At 39.1% G+C, this 25,166-nt stretch overlaps 2 protein-coding genes and 1 long non-coding RNA gene across 3 annotated transcripts in view; 1 reads left to right on the top strand and 2 right to left on the bottom strand.

The window, feature by feature from the left end:
* Positions 1-8,107, bottom strand: part of LOC133539193 (protein Wiz-like) — a 17,641-nt gene extending 9,534 nt beyond the window's left edge. Inside the window, exons 1-4 of the mRNA XM_061881338.1 lie at positions 8,040-8,107; positions 4,142-4,418; positions 873-1,679; positions 447-797 (exon numbers count right to left, since the gene is read on the bottom strand). Of these exons, the coding sequence (XP_061737322.1) occupies positions 447-797; positions 873-1,679; positions 4,142-4,328 (1,345 nt within the window). The 5' untranslated portion in view covers positions 4,329-4,418; positions 8,040-8,107. The remainder of the gene's footprint in view (positions 1-446; positions 798-872; positions 1,680-4,141; positions 4,419-8,039) is intronic.
* The window catches only part of LOC133539194 (uncharacterized), a 127,673-nt gene that overhangs the window by 9,670 nt on the left and 92,837 nt on the right, over positions 1-25,166 (bottom strand). The window lies entirely within an intron of this gene.
* On the top strand, positions 8,306-23,802 carry prdx2 (peroxiredoxin 2). The gene is made up of 6 exons (XM_061881335.1): positions 8,306-8,433; positions 13,075-13,192; positions 17,797-17,950; positions 19,931-20,053; positions 22,989-23,119; positions 23,485-23,802. The coding sequence occupies exons 2-6, from the start codon at positions 13,090-13,092 to the stop codon at positions 23,565-23,567; spliced, it is 594 nt and encodes a 197-aa protein (XP_061737319.1). The 5' UTR covers positions 8,306-8,433; positions 13,075-13,089; the 3' UTR covers positions 23,568-23,802.

Genomic DNA, 25,166 nt, shown 5'->3' on the forward strand with positions numbered 1-25,166 from the left:
GTCTTTGGAAGTGGGAGGAAGCCGGAGTACCCGGAGGGAACCCACGCAGTCACGGGGAGAACATGCAAACTCCACACAGAAAGATCCCGAGCCTGGATTTGAACCCAGGACTGCAGGACCTTTGTTTTGTGAGGCAGACTCACTAACCCCTCTGCCACCGTGAAGCCCCTGCATGTGTGTCATATTTTTTAATTTTTTTATCTATAAGCTGGTAAAGTCACTTTTATTTTAGGTTTACATTACTGTGGAGGGAAGTGCGTCAGCGCGCCTGCAGGAGCAAAGGTCTATCAGGAGCTATCACATTAATTTAATAACACCTCTTTATTTTTACTTTTGAGAATAATGTAGAGTTTTTCTATTGCTTTCTATAATAAAAATGTAAATACTTTACAGTGCATGCATGTGTATTGGTTTATCAAATATTGGTCCATTCACTGATGCCTTACCTATGATCAAAGCCTCACTCTTGCCACTTGGAGTCTTCTCTTTCATTGAGTAATCCAGAGGTGAGGAGCAGGAGTTTAAGGTTGTCTCCGATGTCCTTTTAGAACGCTGAGGGCTGATGGAGGCTTTCTTTAACAATGTAGCCTCACCGGGAAAAAAGCCCTTATCATTGTTTTCACCCTGCATCATAACATCATAGAGGATATCAATAGGCGACGTCTTGATTGACCAGGAGAGACCAAGCTGACGCAGGTGGGCGCGGGCGTGGCACGAGAGGGCTTTGCGGGTCTCAAAGAGCTGACCGCAATAGTCGCAAAGGACTGTTGGTGGCGATTGTTCATCTGTTGCAGATACTGAGCGATAAGAAAGAGAAATTGATGCAACAAAAAAAGGGAAACTCGAGCAAAACAAGTGCCAAAAAACGTTACCTGCACTGAGAGACAGTGAAGAAGTAACAGGAGGTGATGAGGTCAGAGTGGGGGTGATGCTGCTGCTACAGCTGGATCCAATCACTGCAGAAACATCAACCTCAAAAGGCTCCGGCTTGGGCTTTTTGAGGAGGGGGTCCACTGCCAGACGAAAACCCTTCTTAGCCTTTGGAGCCCGATTGACTGGAATCTGGGGAGACTTTGCGGGGCTCTGGGAAAAGGAGGGTCTAGATTGCCCTATGACTGGAGATCGAGGCGGTGAAGGTAGTGGGGACGTTGGTGCTGAAGAAGGAATCGTGTTGGAGCTGGACGTACTTTTCACTTTAGATGGGCGCATGGTTTCCAACACGCCACTGTTCACCAGATCCTGGACAGTGTCGATAGCTGACTCTGCCTTCCCCAGTAGGTCAAGCACCCCCATCTGGCGCAGGTGAGAGCGTGCATGGCTGGCCAGACCTCTTCGGTTTTTACATTTCTCCCCGCAGAGAGTACAGGTGCACATCTCTGAGGGTCTTGGTCGCTTACAAGGAAGAGACGTGGGTGAAGTGGACACTTCTGAGGGACGTTTACTGGGAGTCCCAAGTAGACTGTTTGGAGAACGGGGCTCCTGCTGATCCTTGCTGACGGACTTGAGCTTGTCCTCATTCATGATCTGGTACAAAAAGTCAATAGGGCTGCCCTGGATCTCACTTTCAGGGATTCCGATCTGCCGTAAATGGAAACGGGCATGGCTGGACAGACCTTTCTTAGTTTCATACCAGCCGCTACAAAGCTTGCAGACGTAGACTTCATCGTTGTTTTGTGACGCTGCAAAATTGGAGAAAAAAGATCAGTCAAAAGTATCTTGTGTTGTTCATTATCTATATAACTTATTAGGGATGTTGCAATCAGGGTTTTATGCTGCCGATACCGATTTACGAGTTCATCGGGATACGAGTTGTATCTCAGATAAATGTTATGTAGTGATGGTCAGATGAAGCCTCATGAAGCTTTTGAACCACTCGAGCCATTGATTGGAGAATTTCTCAAAGCTTCATGCATGCTTTGGGACAAGAAACCACCTGCTGGCCAAATGTATAATTACAAACAGCTATATCTTAACAGCATAATGTGTAATGCATTGAATTGTCTGTTATGGCTCTTGGAAATGACAATACATCCCAATAAATGTTTGACCGAATGGTTTTGCTTGTTAAATTAACACATTAACAATAAAACATATTGTATGTATTATAAATGTATTGTGTGTTTGTATTTGCCAACAATGCTAGTATCATATGATATGGCAGGTTGTATGATGTTTTTCTGTCAACTTGAAGTGAATAGCACATAGAGGAAGATACCAGTTAATGTAACTTGGACAATTACGTACAGAACAAGGGAGATTTCATTTTTATTTTTGTTATTTAGCGTTGCTTTTTTTTCTTTGACAAAACCTCTCCATCTTCCAACTATTGAAATAAGAACAGCATGTTTGACCTTGTTGAACATAATGAAAACAGTGATAAACGCATTCGAGAACTGACGTTGCAGAGGATCGAACACACATTATGGTAAATGTTCTGTATTTATGCAGCGCTTTCCTGTACCTGAAATGACACCCAATACGCTTCACATTCACCCATTCACACAAACATATTCAGAGACAGATGGCGGAAACTGCCATTCGAGGCACTAACCACGACCCAGCAGGAACAAGGGTGAAATGTCACAATGTGTCACGTGGCATCGAATGTAAGAGTGCCAAACCATTACGCTTCCAAAGTCTTACTAAAAATTCTAATGTTACTTGGCTCTTTAATACCGCTAACAAAGCGGTGAACGGCTTGGATTAGGTTTGCCATCATATTTAATATGCACCATTATTCTTTGAATTTATCGGCATTTCAAAAACTGTTTTTATTCTCTATCCACATTCTGAACTGACCACAACTCTCAAAAGCCGCCATTTTCAATGGAGCTTGGGCATTTTTTATGGGTTATCAAATCTCCTGGCAAAATCTCAACTGCGTCCCGAAACAGTCAAGTGGTACAACCGGGCAGTGAGGCTTAACCGCATCATCCCAAAGCGGTCACATGGTATGGCCTGGCACCCAGGCTTCACACGTCATCATTTCTGGCTTCTCCCATACACGACGCAAGCCTCAATACACACTTTACAGAATTGCCCCCCCATCATGTCCCTTAATGGGTTGTACTTGTATAGTGCTTTTCTACCTTCAAGGTACTCAAAGCGCTTTGACACTACTTCCGCATTTACCCATTCACACACACATTTACACACTGATGGAGGGAGCTGCCATGCAAGGCGCTAACCAGCACCCATCAGGAGCAAGGGTGAAGTGTCTTGCTCAGGACATAAACGTAACGAGGTTGGTACTAGGTGGGGATTGAACCAGGAACCCTTGGGTTGCCCACAGCAACTCTTCCACTATGCCACGCCGTCCCTATATTTAAGGAACATTTTTTGTTTATTTCACGACACCTCAGTCACCCCTCATTAAGCACATTTAGGCTTATAACTGTGGCTATGATAACAAATGAACAAAAGTTACCTTTTTTTGCTATCACTGAGGTAGCCAGTGATATCCCTTCTTTGTTATGCTTTAGGTTTCAAGCAAAAATCAGGTTACCAGCATCCACACCGCTACGAAATGAAGCTAATGCATGGAATGGAAAGATCCAGGATCGGCGAACTCGTTAGCATTAGCTTATATAGTTTTAACTTGTTTTTTCTAATTCTGGGAACGAAAAAATTGTGAAGGACTGCGCTAAGAGGGAGAGGCGGATGACATTCATTGGATTAGGACTGAGTATAGCACTTCTCCTAATCTCTACCATACAGAAGAAGCCAAGGATGTTTAAATACTATCCAAACAACATTTATCCGTGAAAATATGCAAAAGCTTCTCATTGTGTGTTTGACTGAGAAAAAACCTGTAGGAGATACTGTAAAAGTACACTTTCCAAGGTAAAAGTTGTAAATTATTATTACTTTACCTCCTACACCTACTGCAGTTGTTTGTAGTACATTGCACTGTATTGTTTTTCAAACGATATTTCTTATGTAAAAGTTTTTATTTCTTTCTAAGATGCATGTTACCTGTTAAAATTGTGGTGTCAGGTTAAAGGGGCGTAAAGCACCTTTCAAATTAATTTCAAATATTTGTTTGCAATACAAGCTTTTTAAGGTATGAACTGCATCACAGAACCAATTAAACGTTTATCTCGAGGTACCACTGTACTTAATCACTCAGAGGGTCTCTTACCTAGCGTGATGGGAGCATCGGTTTCAAGAGGCGCCCACATTGGCTTTGGTGTTATTGTTTGGTGTGCCGAAGAAGACAAATGACTGCCCTCATGTCGTCTTACAGCTGACGGAGATGTGGCGAAAACCAAAGCCGCTGATGGTCTGACCGGAGATCGTTGTTGAGCCATCTCTTTTGGGGTTGCCATGATTATACCGCTGGTTTACAATCCGTTGGAGCCTGATGAGGATATCTCGTGCACTTTCTCTTTTCTTGTTTAGGTAGAGGAGCAACCAAGCTGAGGATGCAGAAATATACAAAAGAAAGATTGCAATTCACATCATAGCAGTTGAGGTAAGAGAAAGGCTGTGCTGCAAATTGTCTCAGAGTTTTAAAGGACCAATAATATTTGAAAACAATAACGGCATACTCAGGGCATTGAAGCAATCGCAACTGGACAGTTCAATATGATAGAACAAGACTGAGGGCTCGGTGCCTGATTGAAAGTATTTACCTTCTACAGGAGGGGTCACGCCCCAACAACAATGGTTTTACTATTGTGCAAAACGACAACTGTTGAGATGCAAAAAAGAGCAAACTTTGTCATCACAGACGTTAGAATGGAATCACCATTATCAGCATTCCATTTAGTTGTATCAATAGTTCAAGGGGGGGCAAGTGAAACCAAAAGTGACTATATCCTGTTACAATTAAATGACTGCATCTCTTAGGAAGAGTTGGAAGGACCGCCATATATGTTGGTGTCACAGGGCTGCTTTTTCAAACTTGAGTTAGATGGCTTCCCTCACTCCCAATTTAAACCATTTGTCTTCCCCGTAACTGTGTATATTTTTGTCCTCGAAAGAGTGCTCTTTCTCTTTGAGGTGCAGGTAGACATCTGATATTTTGCCTGTATGTGTTCTGACATGCTCCTATGTAGTAATAGTTGTGTGTGTTATTTCCCCGATGTCAGTGTCACAATAAGTCAATGACAAGACTACAATGGGAAATTTCCCCTCATAATTAACCGGCTTCCGTGGCGCACAGCATCAGTGCTTGTAATGTACGGCAAAGGTACTGGGTTTGAATTCCATTCCAGGTGGATTTACAAAGGTTTATAAATTAAAGTTTTAATGGCTTCACGGTGGCAGAGGGGTTAGTATGTCTGCCTCACGATACGAAGGTCCTGAGTAGTCAAGGTTCAATCCCGGGCTCGGGAACTTTCTGTGTGGAGTTTGCATGTTCTCCCCGTGAATGCGTGGATTCTGTCCGGGTACTCCGGCTTCCTCCCACTTCCAAAGACATGCACCTGGGGATAAGTTGATTGGCAACACTAAAAATTGGCCCTAGTGTGTGAATGTGAGTGTGAATGTTGTCTGTCTATCTGTGTTGGCCCTGTGATGAGATGGCGACTTGTCCAGGGTGTACGCCGCCTTCCGCTCGATTGTAGCTAAGATAGGCACTAGCGCCCCCCCGCGAGCCCAAAGGGAATAACTGGTAGGAAATGGATGGACAAGAATTTGGTTTTTTTTGGGGGGGAGCTGACCCTACACCCCTGACAAATTGCAACAGGGACAGGTCAGTGGAGAATTGATAGTAAACATCCCATCTTTTTATCTTTATGATTGTCACGGCCACTGCGCACTCATCTGTGCGCTCTGCTGATTGCACCTCCAAGGTGTCACTCCGGCAGAGGCTGCGCCGGTGGTGCACAGCTGCAATCTATCACCGACAATCAGCACACCTGAAGCTGATCATCTGACCCGCCTTCAAAAGCCTGCACAACCTGCTATCCCGGACCAGAACGTAGCGACCTGTCCTGTACAGTAAGCCAAACCAGTGTAGCTCAATGCAAACTCTCTCTTTGTGTTTCTCTCCCCTCCGTGTTGATTGTTAAAAGTTAAAGTACCCATGATTGTCACACACACACCAGGTGTGGCGAAATTATTCTCTGCATTTGACCCATCACCCTTGATCACCCCCTGGGAGACGAGGGGAGCAGTGAGCAGCAGCGGTGGCCGCGCCTGGGGTTCATTTTTGGTGATTCAACCCCCAATTCCAACTCTTGATGCTGAGTGTCAAGCGGGGAGGTAATGGGTCCCATTTTTATAGTCTTTGGCATGACTCGGCCGGGGTTTGAACTCACGACCTACCGATCTCAGGGCGGACACTCTAATTGTCTCGTGTTTTCTTGTTGATCCAGCATCCTCCAAACGTTCCCGCGTTACGAACTGTGCGTCTTGTCTCCCCTGCGTTCCCTCTGCTTCCCTAACTGCCTCTTGGATCTCGACCTCCTGCCTGGACACGGACCATCTACGCCTCGCTATAACCCCCGACTACCTGTTTGTCTCACGGACCTTCCATTTGAACTTCTGCCTCTCTCGCTCAACACTCACGGTAACACCCAGCAGTTAATTCCAACACATAGTCACACACCATACATATTTGGATTAGTTCACACTCCATTCCCCTTGTTGATTTATATTATTACTTGTTATTTATATATAGTATATATTAGGGGTGTGGGAAAAAAATCGATTTTTATTTATTTATTTTTATTTATTTTTTTATCGATCCAACAAACCACTACACAGCAATACCATAACAATGCAATCCAATTCCAAAACCAAACCTGACCCAGCAACACTCAGAACTGCAATAAACAGAGCAATTGAAGAGACACAAACACGACACAAAACAAACCAAAAGTAGTGAAACAAATATTAATATTATCTACAACAGTATCAATATTAGTTATAATTTCAGCATATCAGTAATTAAAAATCCCTCATTTACATTATCATTAGACATTTATAAAAAATAAAAAAAAAGATCAATAGTGTCACACATATTTTCACAAAGATAAAATAAGTCATATTTTTTTTTTAATAGTTCAAACAAATTTACATTATTGCAATCAGTTGATAAAACATTGTCTTTACAATTATAAAAGCCTTTTTTTTTTTTAACTACTACTCTGCTCGCATGTCAGAAGACTGGAGTGGATCCTGCTGAAATCCTATGTATTGAATGAATACAGAATTGTTTTGAATCGGAAAAATATCGTTTTTGAACTGAGAATAGCGTTGAATCGAAACAATCGATATATAATCGAATCGTGACGCCTAGAATCGATATTGAACCGAATTGTGGGACACCCAAAGTTTCGCAGCCCTAGTATATATACATATATATAAATACAACATAGAGCTAATCTAAATTCCTGCTGTCTGTGCCGTCTCCTCCTCCTGTACACAACAACAATAAATGCATTTGTTATTTGCTGTTTTAGTTTTTTCGTTAAATTATATTTTTTTAAAGACTAAAATAAAACAATATTTGGACAAGTCAATACTTCATAATTGGGATATAGTATATATTGGCAACACTGCAGCTGTTTATAAAATGTAAACATGTATTATAAATACAAACTATAACGAAATATGATGTAGTTGATCCTTCCCTCATAAATGTTTGGTTTAATTCCTTCTTCGAGTTGGATAAGAAGAGTCGAATTTCCCAATTAGGATCAAAGTGACAGTGCATTAAAAAAACATGTATTATTATGAATTAAATAGTTATTACAACTGAAAATGAACTGGCGCTTTGGGTGGTTACTTTATATCGTGCAATGGTAAATAAAGCTCCGCAATTATGATGCATTAGAGGCATAAATAAGGAAGACATAAACCAATAAACAGATTTGTAGATCGACAAATTACAGTCAACGTGCTACAAATCGGTTCTGATCCAAATGTTCACTCTGATCCACCCTTTGTTTTGCTATGCAAGCATGCTAAGGTCACATTAACTGCAGTTGTAAACAAACAGTTTAGAGGTAACAGATTATGCAGTAACACACCCACCCCGCTTAAAAGAAAAAACTAATTTATACCTGAAAGAAAATAAGTCAATTTACCTGTAAACAAATAACGACCACCCCTACTAGCGGCAACATCAGTGAGACATGCTAAACGGAAGTAGCAGTACGGGGCTGTGTTTTTCCCTTCAAAGTAAAGCCACGGGCTAGATTCGACACATTCCATACAAACTGAAGTTTAAATTAAACGTTTTAAATATAATTAAATAAAATGAATAAACACATTGAACATGTATTGAATAATACATAACAATTAAGTGGAAATAGGCAGCGCGAGTAACTCTTATTTTGAAGTGATGCTGGACTTCCTCCTTTCACGCAGCTGCCCCGCCTACTTCTATTTTCGCGCAGCCGCAGTGAGTCTCCTGAGCAAAGTTCACAAATTCACACCGCGGTGCAGTTTTGCGTCATTCTGTCAACTTCTTACAGACAGGTGAGAACAAAACCATTGTTTCACTTTTCTATCGCAAATTAGGATTGTGCCACTGTTCTTGGACGGGTTTACTATGAACGTGCGATTTGGAACGAAGAAAAAGTGAAATTGTGGTTGAGCGATGTTGGATAAGCTAAAGTAGGCGGTGCTAATGCTATCCATTTGCTTCTTTCTTTGTCTTTGCGCTGCTTACCCAAAAGACGCTTTCTTTGTGAAATAAATTGCTTAACGTGGACCCCGACTTAAACAATTTGAAAAACTTATTGGGGTGTTACCATTTATTGGTCAATTGTACGGAATATGTACTGTACTGTGCAATATACTAATAAAAGTATCCGTCAATTGTGGTGCCGCAGCCGCTGCTAATTTATTCTAATTGTTTACTACCCAGTTTCAACACCAACTACAGAACATGTTTAAACTAGACCTTAGATTGAACATTTAGCACCTTTTGCCACTAAATTGAAAATGTGTGCACCCTTTTTTTTTTGCAACTAGAGTAAATCACACCTAACCTTATCCTTGTCCACACACACTCACAGAATGGTCTTAAAGGCCTACTGAAATGAGATTTTCTTATTTAAACGGTGATAATAGGTCCATTTTATTTGTCATACTTGATCATTTCGCGATATTGCCATCTTTTTGCTGAAAGGACGATAAAGGACGATAAAGTTCGCAACTTTTGGTCGCTAATAAAAAAAAGTCTTGCCTGTACCGGAAGTAGCAGACGATGTGCGCGTGACGTCACCGGTGTGAGGGCTCCTCACATCTGAACATTGTTTGTAATGTGAGCAATTCGGACTGAGAGACGATTTCCCCATTAATTTGAGCGAGGATGAAAGATTCGTGGATAAGTAAAGTTAGAGTGAAGCACAAAAAAAAGGGAAGAGGCGACGGCTCCAAGCAGCGGCAGTGGGACAGTTTCAGATGTAATTAGACACATTTACTAGGATCATTCTGGAAAATCCCTGATCTGCTTATTGTGTTAATAGTATTTTAGTGAGATTATGAAGTCATACCTGAAAGTCGGATGGCTGCAGTGAACTCCAGTGTCTCTGAGAGAAGCAGATGAGCCAAGATCACAGCTGCCTTTTTGAGCTGCAAGATGAGGTCGCGTAATCCACTCAAGTCTCCAGTAAGAGCTGACTTAATGTCACAATTTTCCCATCCAAAAACTCGCTGGTTGGCGTAGAGCAGGGGTCTCAAACTAAATTTACCTGGGGGCCACTGGATACAGAAACTGGGTGAGGCTGGGCCGCAAGAAAAGATTTCTTTAAAAATCTAACATGCACTTTTTAATGAATTCACCTTCTATGAATGGCGTTCCCGCCCTAGCAGTGCACCTCCCGACAATCTACCGTTGCAACTACTGTATTTTCACGAATTTTTCCCAATTTTCACCCGGCCGACATTATTAAGGGCTGCCGTGACTGCACTGCCTTTAACGTCCTCTACAACAGTGGTTCTCAACCTTTTTTCCACTGTGAACTGTGAATATTTTTTTTTTCAAGTGCCCCCTAATCAGAGCAAAGCATTTTTGGTTGAAAAAAAGAGATAAAGAAGTAAATTACAGCACTATGTCATCAGTTTCTGATTTATTAAATTGTATAACAGTGCAAATTATTGCTCATTTGTAGTGGTCTTTCTTGAACTATTTGGAAAAAAAGATATAAAAATGACTAAAAAACTTGTTGAAAAATGAACAAGTGATTCAATTGTAAATTAAGATTTATGACTCTGTCAAGCGCCCTTCATATTAAACTCGCAGGCCGCACCAACATTAAATTCTCATATCGAAGTGCAGGCCGCATAATAACGTTTCGCGGGCCAATTGCGGCCTAAGAGCCGCATGTTTGAGACCCCTGACGTAAAGGAACCTGTTCGCTTGACCGCTCTGTGTTAAAGCTTCACAACAAACAAAGAAACACGGGCTGTGTTTCGGTGCTAAAGGCAGCTGCAATCCACCGCTTTCCACCGACAGCATTCTTATTTGACGTCTCCATTGTTAATTGAACAAATTGCAAAAGATTCAGCAACATAGATGTCCAAAATACTCTGTAATTGCGCGATGAAAAGAGACTACTTCTAGCCGTAAGTGGTGCTGGGCTAATATGTCCGCTACAACCAATAACGTCACAAACACGCGTCATCATTCCGTGACGTTTTCAACAGGAAACTCCGCGGGAAATTTAAAATCGTAATTTAGTAAACTAAACCGGCCGTATTGGCATGTGTTGCAATGTTAAGATTCCATCATTGATATATGAACTATCAGACTGTGTGGTCGGTAGTAGTGGGTTCAGTAGGCCTTTTACCAACAGGAAGCAATATGTGAAGATGGTTGAAAATATGTCAACACTGTTGGATATATCTTGTGGTGTACCCCAGGGATCAATACTGGGACCAAGGTTGTTTAATCTTTATATAAACGACCTTTGTAATGTTACAAAGGACTTGAAGTTAGTTTTATTTGTAGACTACACAACTGCTTTCTTTTCAGGAGAGAACATAGAAGATAATGCAAATAATAACGGAAGAAATGAACAAATTAAAAAAATGGTTTGATAAAAACAGACTATCTTTGAATCTCAGTAAAACTAAAATAATGCTATTTGGTAACAGTAGAAAAGAGCATCAGACACGAATACAAATAGACGAAGTAGATATTGAAAGGGTAAATGAAACCAGATTTTTGGGAGTATTAATAGATGATAAAATGAACTAGAAATCTCATATACAAAACATACAACATAAGGTGGCAAGAAACATTTCAATAATGGATAAAGCAAAATACGTCCTGGGCCAAAAATCACTTTATATTCTCTACTGCTCGCTAGTGTTACCATATCTGAGTTATTGTGCAGAAATATGGGGAAATAACTACAAATGTGCACTACATTCGTTAACCGTGTTCCAAAAAAATCAATTAGAATAATATATAATGTTGGATACAGAGAACATACAAACCCTTTATTTATTGAGTCAAAAATATTAAAGTTCTGTGATTTGGGAACATTTTAAACAGCAAAATGATGTACAGAGCACACTAACCTGCAACCAAAGAATGTACAACAATTCTTCTCAACTAAAGAGGAGAAATATAACCTTAGAGGAAAATCTAATTTAAATCACTTGTATGCACGTACAAAACTTAGAACCTTTAGCATATCAATATGTAGAATTCAATTGTGGAATGGATTAAGTAATGAAGTTAAACATTGTACTGATATGATCCAGTGTTTTAAATTAATAGTGCTTACAAAGTACAAAGAAGAATAATTATGAGAAATACTGATATTCTGCATCTCAGTATGTTAATGACTGAATTAATTCATTACATATTACAAAACTGTTGTGTATACTAATTCACATATGTTATTTTCTTATAAAAAGGTCAGTCAATGATTTCATATATTTGTAAACGCTCTGGAGTCGAAAAGGGGTGGTATTAAATAAGCTTTGCTTCTTCCTACTCCTTTTCGGACATAATGTAAAGTAAAATGATATGAAGCTGTGTGATGTATTATAGTGTAAGTGTGTTGATGTTCAAAATAAACAAAAGAAAGAAATACATTTTTATTGGACAATTTAGGGATCTAGATATGTAGTCAGGACACTCCTCACTCTTTTGTCTTCACCTTCATTGTCCATTCGTTTTTGGTGACTTTATATACTCTGGACCTAAACGTTGAGTCTGCGACATACATGGTGATTAATAACTGATACTGTCTGCTTTGCCATTCCAAATGAATTCGCCGTTTTCTGTAGTCTTCCCTCTTCGGCCAGGTAATAAAAAACACACGCTACCTTTTTCATCACATCCACGGGAGCCCACATTTTCGTTGACTCTCTTTCGACAAGTTTTTCCGTAAGTAGAATCGCAGCTGACCTCGACATTGGAAAGTTTTCTTGCCGTCTGAGAAGTGTTGTGTCCGAAATAGCTGCAAGCGCTTTCTCTTAAGGTATTCATGTGATTTCCACAAGCGTCTGTACATGTAGACGAATGAGAAACACTGGCATGTCTGGATGACTCGCTTCCATATTCCAGTGGTTAGTTCCGAGTTACAAAACCTCATTATTATGAAGCTGGCTGTGCCGCGTTCTTTCTGGCATCACTTCTTCTTTTGCGAACTCAAGTTTGTAAACGATCAATGAGTCCATACAAAGATAAGAGTCGGAGATTCAAGAAATACACGGCGCACTTACCCATGTAAAAATTTGTCAGAGGAGGGGAACCTTAAATGTTGGTTTAATGTGGCTGAAACAGGGTTTAGGCTTAATAATTATTCGTTTAAGGGGTTATCCGGTTTAGTGTGGACCTAGCCTAAATGCAACAACAGCAGATTATTAATCTTTAGTATGCAAGTGTTTTTCTTTTTAAGACCACTCTTCTATGTTTTTTTAAATTTTTTTATGGAGTTATGCAAGTTCCTTAATAGGCTTTTGTTCCCTGCAGACTGAACATGACTTGCATGTGACTCCATCGTGGTTTAGCTCATTGAAGCAGTGCATTGATTGTCAAACAGCTGAAAAGCAGTCTTTAAAAGTCCCCAGAAAGCAGAAGTTATTGTTGGGTAGTGGGGGGAAATGGAGGTAAATGGAGGTAAATGGCCTCATTGAGTGTTTTGTCTCTTGCAGTCATCTACCACCACCATGTCAGCTGGAAATGCTCAGATCGGCAAGCCTGCCCCAGGTTTTAAAGCAACAGCTGTAGTGAATGGACAGTTTAAGGACATCCAGCTGTCTGACTACAAAGGTAACAATGTACACACCAGTTTTCACCATGTATACATATTGTTGAGTTTGAGTTTATTTGGAACATGCATGCATACAACATGACACATCACAATTTCCAATTTCTCAAAAAGGAGTAGGAAGAAGCAGACCTTATTTAATCCAAACCCTTTTCCTTTACATAGTAGTTGCTAAAACTTTTGTTCACTTCTAGTTCCCAGTTTATTGACAATATACTCCATAAGTAATAACAATATAAATAAATTAATGAATGAATAAATAAGAATTGGTGAGGTAAGGTATGTTAATATAGGGAGATGAGTAAGATTATCTTGAGAATGAATAAATGGATGAGAAATTCAGAATGTTTATTATGGTTATTTTTCTTTGTACTTTGTAAACATTAAGTTTGAAGAGTTTCTTGAAGTAGATCATATTAGTACATTGTTTGATTTCTTTGCTTAATCTATTCTATAATTTAATTCCACATACTGATATACTGAAGGTCTTAAGTGTTGTACGTGCATACATATGTTTTAAATTACATTTTTCTCTGAGATTATATTTATCCTCTTTTGTTGAGAATTATGTTCTTGGGTAGCAGAATATAGTTTGCTTTGTGTATAATTTTAGCTGTTTGTAAATTCGCTATGTTGTGGAATTTCAGTATCTTTGATTCAATAAATAAAGGGTTTGTATTAGGGCTGGGAGATATGGCCTTTTTTTAATATCGTGATATTTTTAGACCGTATCGCGATGTACGATATATGTTACAATATTTTGCCTTGGCCTTGAATGAACACTTGATACATATAATCACAGCAGTATGATGATACTATGTGTCTACATTAAAACATTCTTCTTCATACTGCATTCATATATGCTACTTTTAAGATTTCATGCAGAGAGGGAAATCACAACTAAGTCAATTGACAAAAAGTGTATTTATTAAAGTTATTAAGCAGTGGCACAAACATTCATGTCATTTCCAAAACAGAACGTGCAAGATTGTTAGAGACATTTTAAGTGTCAAATAAAAATGAGCTGCATAATAGGAAATCAAATAGTATTCGTCCTTCACTATGTGGTAGTTACTACGGACGTTATTAAATTCTCTTCATTCTCTAGCGAGTGACTTTTCAAATGATGCTACATATTAGCAGTAATGCTACTTTTTATAGCAATGCTTTTGCCCCACACTTGACAAATTACGATTGTCTGTTCGACATATTCCCGCTTGAAGCCGAACCACCGCCAGACAATGGACCCCCTGCTGTTTTTATTGGGAATTAAGTCTTCCTTCATTTGTTACCAGATTCGCACCTTCTTTCTCTCGTATTACGACTCGTACGGCTACGTTAGCATCACAGCTAACGTTACCCAGTCTGCTACCTCTCTGCTGGGCGAGGGCGTATACGTGTGTGACGTATGACGTGACGTGTGTAAGTTTGTGCGCCTGCTTGTCTGTGAGAAGGAGAGACAGGAAAGAGTGAGAAGAGCCTGGAGTGTAATGCCCGCAGCTAAAAGCAAATGCGTGAGAACGTATACTCGAATATTACAATATAGTAATTTTTTATATCGCACAGAGACAAACCCGCGATATATCACCCAGCCCTATTTTGTATGTTCTCTATATCCATATTAGAGATCGACCGATATTTTTTTTTTCAGGGCTGATACCGATTTTTTTTCTGATATTTGGGCATTTGCAGTAAAAATGTGCTGAACATGAATAGTAGGCCAGTTAACAGCTGGACAAGGCTTTACATGATTTTTTTAAGCATTGTTTTTAAGAAACGTCAGAAGCAACAGAACGTTTTATGCGGCGCTAATGTGGTTCTTGTGGCACCCAAAAACAATAGCGGATATCACAAACACCATTTGACGTGTGTCTAAGAGAAGCATCAACATTTGCATTTCAAAATATGGAAAATCTGAGAATAGGTACAATTATACTATTTCACAACATTAAAATAACTTGCAAACTAATCAATTTTATATCAGTTTATGGATTTAATACATGGTAAGGTTTCCTCATGAGGAAGCCCCAGAATGTTGGTTGGTGTCAGTGAACACTGCAGTTTAGCAGAAAAGAGCAGTATTTATTGCTACTAATTTACTCACTACTTATTTCAAATTTTTACCAGTGTTGGTGCTAGGAATTTTGAAAATGGGCTCCCAGGGATTTTGAAAACAAATGATAAATGTATATGCATTATCCTGTTACATCTCACATTCTATATTGTGTTTTGGAAAAAGGTTGTTGTAAAACGTTACTTAAGTCATTAAAAAAATTGTACAAAAGAAAACAGAGTTTTATGCTTATATAAATGTATTCAGTTATAAACATTCATTCACTTTTTTCTTTCCTTCATGGATCCAAACTTTATCGCTGCTGGTATTTTTTCCATACTTTTATTTAATAAGATGTAGGTGTATTTATTTCAGTATAAAAGTGTAAAAATGTTTTTTTTTGGTCATGAAATTATGAAATTATTAAAAAGAATCAGCGTATAAGAGACACGTGGGCTTCTGGATTTTGCTTCCTCTCTGTTTTCAATGTGTAAGAAAGACACAAAAAGTGTGTAGGGCTGCAACTAACGATTAATTTGATAATCGATTAATCTGTCGATTATTACTTGGATTAATAATCGGATAAAAGAGAAAAACTATATTTCTATCCTTTCCAATACTTTATTTTAAAAAAACGGCATACTTAGACTTAGACAAACTTTAATGATCCACAAGGGAAATTGTTCTGGCACCATGTCCTTTCGACTTGCCAAATAAATAAAACAAGGCAAGTGTTACAAAAATGTTTTTTTTTTTATAAAGTGCACCATTGTCCTGCACAATGGCAATGATTTTGCGTAGGGGAATTTCAAACCTGGCTACTACCTATTCCAACCATTCTGCAGTGTTGGATGCTAGATGTCTTTCCTCTAGTGGCATGGTCGTAAGGCAGATTGACTTCATGTTCCATTCGTCTCCAATGTAGTGGCATGTATTGCCAAGGTAGGCTACACTTGTCCACACGTCAGTAGGGAGAGCAATTTTGCTCTGGGTGGCTTTTATGTCAGTCTACACTGCATGGAATGTCCGCTCGTACTTCCTCTCCATCAGTTTGGTAAAATGGTTCCTCGAGGGAAGAGTGTAACCAGGGTTGAGGACGTGAATCATTTGTCTAAAACCTTCATCCTCCACCATTGATAGTCGCCTCATGTCAGTTAGCAACATATTTAGGATAGCATCAGTCAGTGCAGCCGCTTGCCGTGGTGTGCACACCTTCCTTTGTACCAAGTCTCTAATGCTGCCTTGTTTCATTCTGAAATGAGAGAAACCATATTATGAATGTACATAGTAGCATCATTTACATGTAACTCAATACATACCCAGTTGATTTAATTAATAATTTCTGACGTAAAAGACAAATACACCACCACATTAAAAAAAACAGCTAAATTAAATAAATGGACATTAGAGTTGCAGAATACACCATTAAAACACAGAAATGTAACTCATCAGATCAAAACTGGATCAGATATAGTACACGTTTCTGTTCTGAATAATAAAGGATTCACTTTAGGCTACCTCTGAATAATAGCATGAAATATTCTAGCACCTTTATAACGTCTAGTTATATTAAAGTGTCACTCAAGTCTAAATAGATTCATATAGCTTTATAGTTTCATTATGAAACCAACCTGAGATATTTCTGTCCGTTACGTTTATACGTGCGTTTTCTCTCTGAAAACGGAGTCAAATGTGCCGGAGAAACATTATCAACTCCGCGTTGCAACAAAGACATAACGTTAAAGTTACTCACAAAATAGCTGAACTTATGAATCCCTGTTGAGACTCAAAACACAGAAAATGAAGTCGCCGCACTATCCAAAAAGTTCCTAACACTGAAAGTTAATACACAACAGTTGCTGCTGCTCTTCCAGGAAAAAATCTCCTCGTTAACAAAAGATTAAAAACACACTAAGACGAACACAACGGATCAATATACTCAGACTATCGACTTAAAAAAGTTACGTACCGCTAGTTCTTCCCTTCATCTTCTTCAGGTGCTGCCGAAGCAATGTTGTCCTTCCGTGCCACGCGACGTCCATGCTGCACGTTTTGCAGGAAATGTCTTCTTTGACATCTTTAAAGTAAAGTGTTCCGACAATTTGGACGACTTATGTCGTACACATTTCTCTATTGAAGCAATAGCCTCGAGAGGTTTCTCCGCTGAACTATCTGTACTATTTCCCTCCGCCATTTTTCGAACGTTTCCACAAAGGATACGGCGTGGTCACGTGAGCTGCACATGACACATCATTGTCTGGCTCACTGCCACCTCATGAGACGTAGCCATGGCGCTGTTTTGTACTGTTTTTGTACTTATTTTGATTGTTGTTTTTCAGCTGTTTGTAAATGTTGCAGTTTATAAATAAAGGTTTAGGGGGGAAAAAAGAATTACTAAAAAAAAAAAAAGCCTCTGCGCATTGCATACATCCAACGAATAAATGACTAAATATATCGCCAATTATTTTTATAATCGATTTAATCGATTAGTTGTTGCAGCCCTAAAAGTGTGTTAACGCCAACACTCCTTTACTGTGTATTTTTTCTTTGTAGGGAAGTATGTGATCTTCTTTTTTTACCCTCTGGACTTCACATTTGTCTGCCCCACTGAGATCGTGGCGTTTAGCGACAGAGCTGAGGAGTTCCAAAAAATCGGCTGCGAGGTGATTGGCTGCTCCGTCGACTCTCACTTCAGTCACCTGGCCTGGTAAGAGCCCTGGTATTTGCTGAATACAATAGTTTGCGGTTTTATTCTACTGTATGATGCAAAATGTCTTGGAAAAACACTTGATAAAACAGTTTGGTATAATTATTTCACTGTTTTTTGCAGGACTGCGATCTAATTATGGCTGTGATGGGTTGAGGGGAGCACTGATCTAATGATTCCAGAGCCTAATTTGCATAATAAACCAAAGCACATTTCTTTTTAACTGTAAAAAACGTTAAAAAGCACAACACATACTTTTCAAACTACAAATGATCACATTCCCCTTTGTTACTATCTAAACTGAGCTGCCTGTAAGCACTTTAATATGTTGCATGCAAGATTTATAACATCTTTATGGTGTTGTCTGATAGCAAACATTTTTTGTCAACCATTAATATTTTGCCTTATGTTGGCCGGTCTGAGAACTCACATTTGCTTTGAGATGCATAAGTGAAACCTATGTATATATTTAGATGCTTCTACAACCTAATAGACAACTTAACTCGTAAGCAGATCTTGCAGTGTTTTGTGTGTGTGTGTGTGTGTGTGTGTGTGTGTGTGTGTGTGTGTGTGTGTGTGTGTGTGTGTGTGTGTGTGTGTGTGTGTGTGTGTGTGTGTGTGTGTGTGTGTGTGTGTGTGTGTGTGTGTGTGTGTGTGTGTGTGTGTGTGTGTGTGTGTGTGTGTGTGTGTGTGTGTGTTCTACAACGATGAAGAGGCACCCACCCCGTTGACTTGGTTATCTTCTGTCACTTGGCCCTTCTGTTTGTGCAAGATAAGCGGTCAGCTCTGATAGGCTAACAGTCTGTCAAAGTCCAATTTCTAGAATATTTCTGACTTGCAAATACGGTTGCGCAATATAGACAATGTACATTATAAATTATGTAAAATTTGGAGACAATAAAGGTTTTAATACTATCATCCTGTAGTGATAATGCATGTTATGACTCATTCTAGCCGTGTCTTGCAAATATGACCGCCACGTGCAAACAACCGCATTAACGCAATGTAGCGGTCCTTGCACGTGAGCTAGCGGCTAATGTCCCTAAACAGTGCAGCTTCTAAATCACTAATCCTCCCTTCAATGGCAAAAAATTAACTGTTTTTACAAGTATCTTTATTACTAGGACAAGAAATAGCTAAACATGCTTACAAAAGCCTAACTAACTGATAAGCTAGGGCTTGTGGATAGATCGATACATATATTGACCATAACAGAACAAAGTGGATATTTTTTAAATTATCGTTAGTTTTTTGTCATTTTTGTGGTTTACAAACTGAGGAAATAAAGGCCAAATGTAGATTTTGCTCTTCTGTAGGTATTTGCACTCTTAACTTGATGATACACTTTGTTTGTATTAAACGGGATACGGGATACAATTTAAATATCAATTGATATTGTTGAATTACACTTGTGATCAAAAATATTATCCCGAAAATTTGAACATTGGTATGACCAATAGTGCCCCAGTAACTACCAGTACTTGATATTGGATCGATACCCAAAAATGTAGTATCGCCCAAAACTAATGTAAAGTATTCAAAACGGAATGATTGCGAGTTGTATTTTAACAGAAGTGTAGTTAGATCAGAAATTATCCAGATATTTACAGTAAATCAACACATACATTAATATTTTTAAGAGAATAATACAACTGAAAATAGCGCAATTTTTTTCTACATATGTTAGTAGCGAAATTAGGTGCCTTTGTAACCCGTTTTGAAAGGGTTTTATCATTTATATACCAAATAGTATAACATTATCACAGAATACAGCAGTAAATATTTTGATGTAGAATTTAGGCCATATCGCACATACTACTTGCAATTGATGTAGTTTATTTGAAACGCATTCTGTAATCAAATGTCTTATCACAACCTTCTGACAATGTTTATCACACTGTTTCATTTTTTGAAGTCAAAGTGAAAATGTTCCAATCGGTATTGCCATTTTTCCTGTATTGTTTTTTTTTTTAACTGAAGGATCAATACACCTCGGAAACAGGGAGGTCTGGGTAAGATGAAAATCCCCCTGGTGGCAGACCTGACAAAGAGCATCTCCAGAGACTACGGCGTGCTGAAGGAGGATGACGGCGTCTCATACAGGTATCAGAATACAAGCAGATGTCAAAGCTGTGTCCCAATCCTGGAGCTGTATGTTCTTTGACGACACCATGTGTTTTTTTTCCCGTTATGCAGAAGTCATGAAGAAAAACTCCAAAATGTTGCTGTAGTTGTTTGGACACACTTTGGTTACCATAAGGATGACATCGACCAAAAATTTGAGTAGTTGAGTGTGGGAGGTTTTTGCATTAACAGAAATCGATGTACAATTATTAGTGTTGATTTTTGCCGTAATCACAATTTTTTTTTTACCGCGTGGCGAAGTTGGTAGAGTGGCTGTGCCAGCAATCTGAGGGTTACTGTTTCAATCCCCACCTTCTACCATCCTAGTCACGTCCGTTGTGTCCTTGGGCAAGACACTTCACCCTTGCTCCTGATTGGTGCTGGTGAGCGCCTTGCATGGCAGCTCCCGCCATCAGTGTGTGAATGGGTGAATGTGGAAATACTGTCAAAATGCTTTGGGCTCCTTTAAAAAGGGGTAGAAAAGCGCTATACAAGTACAACCCATTTACCAATGTTGCGTGAATCCAGGCGATTTGGACAAATATGACCTATAATATATATTTTTCCTAAAATCATATACATATAGGCATGAAATTAATTCCAATTTTGCATACATTTTCTCTTATTTATAAAGCGTATATTTTATATGTATAAAAATTACAATACAATGAAGTATAAAAGACAGTATTTTTAACAGCCGTTTTTGACCATTTCTCAGTGTTTGTGGGACTGCTTGTCATAGACAGTGTCCTTGGAAAAGGACTCAGTTTGGCTCGTTTGGGGTTTTTCTTTTTATCACTTTGTGGTTTTGAGTTAACAATGGTACTGTTTTTGTACTCATGCTGTGCCTTCGAGTGATAGAAAATAATAGACATGTTCAAGTGGCTAACGACTCATTGGTGGTATGTTTAGCAGATTAGCCTACCATTCGTTTATAAATCCAAAACAAGGAGTTCCTGTTCTTTCTTTTTGGAACAAATTGCACTTCGGGCTTTGTTGGTTTAGCTCTCATTGGGGTCTCTGTGCAACATTGACATCCATCCTCTAGTTGTGAAATTATTCTAAAGGGAACTTTCTTCCTTTCATTAGGAAACCTAATGTAAGACAAAAACACATGTTTTTTTTATATACATTCTCATACGCTGGCAAAAGTCAGCTCTCAGTGGAGCCAATGGTAATTGATCCATTCCACCTATAAAGTGCTCTAAAAAAAAACAACAAAAAAAACTTACTTTTATGTACAGGCTGTGTGCTCTAAAACCACCCAAAAATGTTGTTTTATATACAGGCTGTAAGTATATATGTAATATAGTAACTGGCACATTAATATGTAATATTTCAACACCCCTACTCACAAAATACAGTACTTGGTGAGAGACAACAAAGACCACCTTTGGGACAACTTATGATCCAGAAACTTATATTTTTGAGCTTTAATATAAAGAGGATGAGCAACAAGTTTGAGAAGCTGTGTGCTAAAATGATGCAGCTTTGGTGAAACAATCAAGCAGCAGATATACAAACAAGAAAAATAAAGCACTCTCACTGTATAGTGTCGGCTCTCAGTGGGATTGTTCATATCTTCCTGTTTCGATAAAGAATTAATTATAATTCACCTGGATGGATATGTATATATATATATATATATATATATATATATATATATATATATATATATATATATATATATATTAAAAAAGGTGGGCACAAACGAGTGTTTTCTTTCGTCTTTCTCGCCATCCCGGGTCTAGGTTAGATGTCAAAGCTAACCACTTTTACGGTTTACGGCCAGAACCTTCTGCTATACAAGTGACAGGTGTGATTTATAATTTGGAATTAACTTTTACCAACTTTGAGGCAATGCAGCAGCTCACTATGTCAATATACAGTAGCAGCATAAGCTAGTAAGCTCTCTGTTATTACAGTGCCCCTAAAAATAGTCTGTCAGCGTTAGTGCATATAACATCGCTAATACTTAGTTAATTTTCCGGTCACAAAATGTAAATGGGGTTTTGTTGGTGGTTATCCACCTTGTACTTTCCGTATATTACAAGTTAGAATGCATAAAAAAGATGTTTTACATAAGGATTGTGAATCATAGGGGAAAATGAGGCCCTCTCAAGAAGGGACAGAGCCGCCTCTACTTCCTCAGGAGGCTAGGATCCTTCGTATGTACAAAGATGTTCTACGAGTCGGTGGTGGCGGGCGCCTTCTTTTACGCCATGGCTTGCTGTGGCAGCGGGCTAAGAGTGAGGGACACAAACAGACTGGACAAGTTGGTAGAGAAGGCCAGTAACGTGGTGGGAGTGGAGCTGGACTCTCTGGCGGTGGTGTCAGAGAGGAGAAGTCTAGCAAAACTCCTTGCCATTATGGACAACACCTCCCACCCACTACACTCCGATCTTGCGGAGAGAATGAGCACGTTTAGTGGAAGGCTCAGACTCCCAAAATGTAACACGGAACGGCACAGGAGGTCCTTCATACCGACAGCCATCAGACTGTATGATGCATATGTTCCTTGACTGCACTTAAATGTAGAATATATGTTGAATATATTTATACTATTCATATATATATAATATATGTTATATATTATTTATTATTATTATTGTCTATTGTGAGTGAACTGTGGTGCTGAATTTCCCCCAGGGATCAATAAAGTACTTTCTATTCTATTCTAAAAAAAAGTTCAGTTCCCCTTTTAAAGTGACGTTAAAATGCTCCCTCAAAGTAGCATAGTTTCTGCAGTTACATTAGCCCAGACGTAAAATTGCGTTACAAACAGAGAATTAAAACAATACATGTCGCAATATCACATTAATGTGTTGCCAATAGTACCGTTGTGTCTTCCACAAAATGGTAAACATAAGAAACTTTATTTTGGGGACAAAACAATCTTGCTTTTCTCTCTCAGGGGTCTGTTCGTGATTGACGGCAAAGGCATTCTAAGGCAGATCACCATCAATGACTTGCCTGTGGGCCGCTCCGTGGATGAAACCCTGCGTCTGGTCCAGGCCTTCCAGCACACAGACAAACATGGCGAAGGTGAGCTAAATAGATTCTTAAGATAAATACCTGAATAACAGCAGAAATATAATACATTCCACTAAAAGTCCAGGTGAGCTTTACAAAATAGTATTTGTATATTCAGGTTTTATTTATCATTGGTCACTTGGAAGCTAGTCATATGTAGCTCATATTGTGACTCCTGGTCTTTTACTACATGGTTTTTGGTGAAGTTTACTGAAAATTACTTAAAACCATCCTTGAACTGGCAAGTTTATTTTACTCTAAACACACATTGAATGATCAAATAATCCCACAGGGTAGTTGACATTTGTACTTTGTACATGTCTATACTGCTCTGTCAATAAATGATTCGTGAACGGGTACTTTGTTCTTTTTCACAGTGTGCCCTGCAGGCTGGAAACCAGGCAGCGACACCATCATTCCTGACGTTGAAAAAAGTAAAAATTTCTTCGCCAAGCAGTAAAAATGTGCACTTGCCCTCACATGGAAGGCGCTTCTGTGGAGTAGTTTGTACACCGCTTTCCATATTGTCTGTTGTCCATTCCCAGTTAAATACTGTTTGTTGTATTTGTACATCCCGTACACAACTGGGGGGACAAGTCTCAAGCACTGAAACGTACATTCATTCATTTTCCAGAAAAGTATTAATATTCCTGGCTACTTCTAATATCATTCATTAAAGCAGTAAGGAAGGTGAAGTGTGCTCCTTTTTGATTTAATTAAAGAGGACTTATGATGATGTTGATATACATTAAACACTTCCGTGTGGTCTAGATAATGTTATGCACATGCTTTGGTTTAAATTTGGTTCCGGTCACTATAAAAAACGTTTTTTTATTCCGTCTGCAAGATGCTCGTTCCTGGAATTGTTCCGAGTGTGCAAATAAAACCACACCAAAAGTATCGTCTATATTACGAAAATTCATCTTAGTAAGAAAAAATGTTATCACTGCTATTTTTTTCCTTACAGACATCCATCCATTTCCTACCGCTTGTCCCTTTTTGGGGTTGCAAGGGTTGCTTGGGCCAATATCAGCTGCATTCTTACAGACCTGGTCGAAAATAATCTATTTAGCAGATTCACCTGGTCACAGCGATAGGTACACCTGCACACTGTCAGATTGATCCAGACTGTTTGGTTTTTTAAAAGCTGTTTTTAGTAGTATTTATGTCACTGCTGGCTTTTGCGCATGCCACGATTATATAAAAATACTTTATCATACTTTTTTTTGGTTTTTTTTAATTCCCTTAAAGCAGGGGTCTCAAACTTAATTTACCTGGGGGCCACTGGACGCAGAGTCTGGGTGAGGCTGGGCTGCAAGAAAATATTTCTTCAAAAAAATGTTGAATACTCCTCAGCATGTCTCGTTGCATAATTACGTTTCAAATTGTATTCCTTGTGCACTGCAACTTTCTCTGTACAAATAAGACACGTCAGGCTGCCCCTGTGCTCAACAAAAAATATTGCATCTCCCACTTTTCCTGGAATTGTCTTTGCACATCCCAAACCGTTCTCTTCACTGCAGGCTTTGAAAAATACATATTTGGGGTTGTGTCGAGTCAATATTATTTATATAGCACGTTTACAACTTTTAAATTGAACCAAAATGCTCTGCAGATTAAAAAAAGGCACACAAAAATGTAAATGAATGAGCTGAACAAAATAGTGCAAAAAGCAATATAGTAAAAGGGGTCGAATAAAAAGTAAAACAATATTGCTAAATAAAAATCATAATAAAAGTGCGACACAGAATAAATACAATTAAAGTGTGGGGGTGGGGGACTAGAAAATGGCGGCCTAATGGGCAGACTCAGAGGTAGGTCTTAAGAAGGGTTTTGAAAACCCCCAGGCTCTGGGCTGACCTAATGTGGAGGGGAAGGCTGTTCCAGAGTTTAGGGGCTTGTGGAATATATTTGTATTTAGCCGACGCATGAAGAATGTTATTTCCGCAATGTGTCGTTCTGCTATTCCTACAGCAACACACGGGTCGGATAATAGCCGGCCGGGCAAGTACCGGAATAGCGAGCGCAAAATAGTGGATGCTCCCGAATTGTTATCCTG

The sequence above is a fragment of the Nerophis ophidion genome, linkage group LG20, assembly GCF_033978795.1.
Source record: "Nerophis ophidion isolate RoL-2023_Sa linkage group LG20, RoL_Noph_v1.0, whole genome shotgun sequence".
Classification (NCBI taxonomy): Eukaryota; Metazoa; Chordata; class Actinopteri; order Syngnathiformes; family Syngnathidae; genus Nerophis; species Nerophis ophidion.